Source organism: Carex rostrata, chromosome 12, assembly GCF_964058835.1.
Source record: "Carex rostrata chromosome 12, lpCarRost1.2, whole genome shotgun sequence".
In the NCBI taxonomy this organism is placed as follows: Eukaryota; Viridiplantae; Streptophyta; class Magnoliopsida; order Poales; family Cyperaceae; genus Carex; species Carex rostrata.
This window is the reverse complement of record NC_135929.1, coordinates 8,176,952-8,182,237: the sequence shown is the minus strand read 5'-3', so window position 1 is coordinate 8,182,237 and position 5,286 is coordinate 8,176,952. Positions and strand designations below refer to the sequence as shown.

The 5,286-nt window shown below is 34.3% G+C and overlaps 1 protein-coding gene across 5 annotated transcripts; it reads right to left on the bottom strand.

Moving 5' to 3' along the window:
* Window positions 1–5,286, bottom strand: LOC144563525 (transcription factor-like protein DPB). 5 transcript variants are annotated; one of them, XM_078313019.1, is made up of 11 exons: window positions 5,163–5,280; window positions 4,623–4,687; window positions 4,152–4,248; window positions 3,782–3,849; window positions 3,494–3,537; window positions 2,742–2,801; window positions 2,422–2,562; window positions 2,038–2,106; window positions 1,430–1,525; window positions 848–918; window positions 1–482 (listed from the first exon to the last, which is right to left on the bottom strand). In XM_078313019.1, exons 3-11 carry the CDS (start codon window positions 4,226–4,228, stop codon window positions 344–346), a joined length of 765 nt encoding a protein of 254 aa, XP_078169145.1. In that variant the 5' UTR covers window positions 4,229–4,248; window positions 4,623–4,687; window positions 5,163–5,280; the 3' UTR covers window positions 1–343. The 5 variants fall into 5 exon arrangements, with proteins under 5 accessions (XP_078169145.1, XP_078169146.1, XP_078169141.1 ...); XM_078313020.1 differs by having other exon boundaries at window positions 4,623–4,682; window positions 5,163–5,267; XM_078313015.1 differs by lacking the exon at window positions 4,623–4,687 and having other exon boundaries at window positions 5,163–5,286.

The following is a 5,286-nucleotide window of genomic DNA, read 5'->3' as shown; positions in this document are numbered from 1 at the left end:
TAGAGAAATTAGAGAAAAAAGAAGTACCTTTGGACATCTCTAATCCTTTACAAAATACTTGACTGTTAACTATCCACCCTTCTATAATTAAAATCAATTACAACAAAACTTTGACAAATGCTAAAAGGGCAGAAACATTTAAATCTATATATTGAAGTGCAATAGCGCCTAATTAGTACTTGATTAAATGCAGGAATAAATCAGGGGAGCAGCTTTCCTAAGGCACATTACTAATTGTGAATATATCTAAAGCTATACAAAAATGAGCTGCTTAATAGAACTATACCCACAAAATGACAAGATACCTTTAGGAAGTATCCATGTATACTTGCAAGTCGGTGTTTTAGGTTGTATTCTGCAATGATGGAGACATCAAATGCGAACCATCTAATATTATCTGGTCCACATTTTCAGGTCTTCCTTCCGCTTGGAATCGCATTGCCTTAAGCACCGACGCATCATCATGCATGGTAAAAGGTGTTCTGCAAAAGAAAAAGAATAAAGAAAAAGATGGAAATAAAAGATCACCATTAATAATAACAAGCTGTTCATGCTTCCGGAATTATATATCGAAATTTGTCCATCTGAAACAAGAAATGTACTATAATAGGAGGTTGATTGTATCGAAATTCCCTCAGTGACCAAATCGTCCCCATTTTCTTATTCTAGTTAAAACTAGTAATGTTCATAGAAGGTGTCGCACACTGTTTTTCCATGAAAAGTAACCTTGTTTCTTTGCTTATATAATATGAAGGGGTACTTCAATGAACCATGAGAAGGGTATTTTATAAAGAAAAAATTTAAGCACGAGCAAGAAAATACTATAATCAAGATTAACAAATTATACCCGTTGAATTCAAAATGAACCAGGCGTGTATCTTCTGAGATATCTATTTCCACAGTTGCCAATGGGCTTGTCTGAAAATCAACATTACAAAAGCATTTTATCAAAATATTTTATTAGTGTTGGCATAGAAAGTGAAAATTACACGAGTGAACTCCTTCAAAGCATGAGAGTGCAAAGCAAGTGTTTCCCACAAATTACACTATTAACTTCATTTCTGCATCTGTAAATTGCACCCCATATCAGCTGTATTGGCAACTAAGACCCATCATTTTTGGTACTTACATGACCAAATAAGTGAATAACCTTAAAAAAAAAAAAGATAATATCACCATAACAGAGCTTAACAATTATATTTACTGTATGCTTGGTTTTAGTTTACTTCTAAACCTAAAAAAGAAAGATAAATTATAAGATTAGGGGTAAAGTGTCTGTATTTGAAGGAAAATACTCTTACCACTGTATAAGTACAATAGGAAGCAAAAAGTTAATAGCACAAGCAGGCAAAAGATATTATATGAACTAGTATTGCTACAGCTCAGTTATGCAATACTACTGAAATATTAGATTTTATAAAACACGTACCTTGATCAGCAAAAAAGGCAAAGCAACACCACTAGATACAGTTGCTGGCCTTTCTGATTTTTGATTTCGTGAAGCAAGATTACGGAGATCCAAGTACTAAATTGAACAATCAAACAGAAAAAGATAATCAACAAAGTTAGAACAAAATGAAAAGAAATCATGTTCAAAGTGGGTATGAGTTTTTCTTTGTAAACTAAAATGCCCCTGACAGTCTCCTGGAAAGAGACTTCCGAATACATTTGTTGCATATTTTCTTTTTCTATTTCAAGTAGAGAACCAGGTACGAGATGATGGATATTTGATTCATATCTGTATAAATTGATGAGCTCGCAAATTTTGAGCCAACCAAAACCACCTAAACCCAAACTTCAAAAGTGCATTGAAATGCCAGCAACTGAACCAGACCTAAACCTGAATCAAAATCTAGGCCACTACCCAAATATTGGTTCAACAAAAATTCCTGTGACCCAAAACCAAATCCAAGTAAACCTGAGAATAAAATAGAAACTTCTCAAACTTAGTGTCAAATAAAATTTGTTGGGACACAAGATTTTGTCAAATTTAGAGCATCAGCTAGTTTTTTGTCAACTAAACATCAGATATCTTACTTGGTCTTCTATTTCTTTCAAGAAATTCATCTTTTTCTGAATCCTGCTTAAGCGCTCTTTTCGGTGCTTCTAAACAAATACAGCAACATTATGAAAGATGTTAAAACATGTTCATTGCAACACACTAACGCCACTGCAAGTTAAAAGAGGTAGGGACAGAAGGACCTAATTAGCCATAAAACCAAATCTAAACACATCTTAAAATAGAGAAACACAACGTTTGGTGGAATTGCAGCGGACTATGCCCAAACAGATTACTAATATCCAGGCTAACAGGTATATACAGCACCGAGGTTGTCAACTGATACTATTTGAATTTATCCAATACTATTTTAGCTTGAAGGTGAAAGAAATAAAAGGCAAAACAAGAAAAGAAAACCTCACCTGCAACCTCTGAACATATTCGGATTTGGTATGAGGGAAGCCGATCCACCATACCTCTTTCTTGTCGCGTGCAATAATTCCAATAGATTCCAGAACATTGAATGCATCATATATTCTTCGACGCAAGTTTTTCTCATCAAACTAGTTAATTAGACAGCTTTCATGTTAAACAAAATAACTGTAGTTACTGCAATTTGTTCATAGGATTCATGCTAATTTGACCTTGCATATTAAGCAAGGACCGCAATCTCAGATATAAAAATGCCCTTTCTGGTACAAAGATTGTGATTTTTTTATTAGTTAGGTTTTCAGTAATGAACCTCTATTTGCTGGCTACTGCTCTCCAAGCAGTTAATATCTGAAAGAATTTCTTCTGAGACCTATAATACAGCAACAAATTGAAGAAGGTTAGACAACAGACTCAAAAATATTTAAAAAAAAAATTAAAATAGGAATATGATGCATTTGCAAAAATAACAAAGCCTGTATATCTTTATATCCCTTGAGCACAAAAGGTACTGGATATCATATGATAACAAAAAGGACAGAGAACATGAATCAAGGTAGAAAAGCATATGGAAGAAAGATTTCCTGTTGTTTTGCAGGTTTAGATTATATATTTCAAGGCTTTACAGAGATGCAGAAAAAATTGTCATTGCAGACTCTTATGATCTCATGAAAAAAAAAACCTTGGAATTGTACTGTTGAAGTACATTTTTCACATAAGTTATTAGAGGTTACTATAAACTGATTTCGTAGAATAACTAGGCAACATCAATTGCTACCATACACCAAGTATCAGAACCAACCAGTAGTGTGAGCCACACTGTTGTAATAACATTTTTTTCCCCTTTTTCTTTTTTTTTTTCCTTTTTTTTGGGGGACAGAGAAGGGGGGGTTAAAGGCTTAAAGGAATAAAAAGTAACTGCGCTATCCTCCTCAAAAAAAAAAAAAAAAAAAAGATAAGAGTAAATTCAGATCTTGCCAGTACTGACTAGTACAGACCCACTACCTGACTATGAATGTGTGCATTGCAGGAAAAAAAAAAAGCAAAGGACGGATACAATTATACCTTTTTATAGGTTGTTCTTCCTTTAGCCTCGATCTTTTCACAAACTGAAAAAATATTAGAAAAAAAAAATAGGAAGATTGACAAACCTTATAATTTAACACATTTTTTATGACTATAAACAAGCTTGAGCAAGTCAGCTATTGACTCAGTTAAAATGCTTCGTGACAATGTCATCTAAATTTAATAATCAAGATAAAGATCAGTATATCAAGAAAGAAAATATATTGATTTGCTCAAACATGCTGGTATGTTAAACCCTAGAAGTTGAACATAGTTTATATCTCCAACCTATTGTGCTGAACCTCCGTAGTCCCCAACCAAAGATTCTGGGCACCTTTTTCTTTTTATCTTCACCCCTACATATTTTCCAACGAGATTGCGTGAGGAAAGCATTCAAGGGAGAACAACTATTATATTATTTCTCATTTAGGTTAAGCACACCTTGTCGTTAAACATATAACTAGCCAAAGGATATTGCAAAACAAAATTTAGCAAATGAAATAAAAACAGTAGATTGATATACATCGTTGGAAGCCAGTAAGAATCTAGCGCCACATGGTATATACAGTATGTTCCCAGTAGTGGTTTAACTAATATGCTTGTGGCAATATTGAAATTGGTAAGAAAACAAGGCGCGTGAGCAAATGTACATTCTTACCCCGCAGAAACTTGGAATTGGCGATCCTCTTGGATATGGAAACTTCTTACTTGTAATGTATTGTCACTACCAGACATCACTATTTCACCACAAATTTCTGAGAGAGAAAAAATTCCTAAAGAGCATTTCTAAAAGGAAGCATGCAATGCAGTGTATCAAATTGAAGCTCCAAATTTGCAATTGTGCTTTTGGTAATTATACGAAAGGTGAAACGACAGTTTAAAGCTTTTCAATTTGAAGCCAATATAGAACCAAGTTCAAACCGAAGCCAAAAATCTCCTTTTCTGGTCTGTATTTCATGAAAGGGACTTCACTGACAAATCATTTGACTTTATTGCTTGCTTGCTATTGTTTGCTTGTGCATTCATTTCTTAAAGCTATTTTGCCTTGTCAATTGATGTTTACAAATACATACTAACATCAAATTAGCGTTAATCAAGCGATTGAGAAACAAAAATGGAAAAAAATTACATTCAATTGAGATTGATTGGTGAGTGGTGGCGGCTTAATATATTTGCATGGCACAATGCACTGCACTTGAGTGGCCAAAAAAAAATTAAGCTTAAAGATCATTTTAACCTTTTTCAATGTGGAAATACATACAGTACCAAACCATTGCTAGGTTGCTTATGTGTTAGATTTTTGTGAATTGAAATCTTCTCCACAAAAACACAAAATATCAACAAAATTGTTCAAGTGCCCCTCCGCTCCATCTCTTTTTGCCTCCACAAAAGAATGGGGAAGAGAGGAGATGAAATTTTACATCTCAATTTATAGTACAAAAATGACCAGGTTTATACAGTGTGTTTCCCCTACTCTTTGCTTCTCTCTTCTCTCCTCTCCTCTACCCTACCCTACCTTCCTCTATTATCTTCTGAGCTAGACCTTAGAAACCAAACCAAGTGGCAACCCAAAAAAGGAAAAGCGAAATAGCTAAAAGATAAAATGACACAAAAATTAACATTGATCGCCATAGTATCTGGTAGAAATTAGCATCGAAAGCGATCAAACCTGAAACGGGAGCAGTGTAGGGTTTAAGCTTTAGGTCTTCCCTCGCAATTTTTTTCGGAACAGGCGGGAGGCGAGAGCGAAAGGAACGAGAGAGTTTGACAACTAAAAGAAATGTTTCCATTCT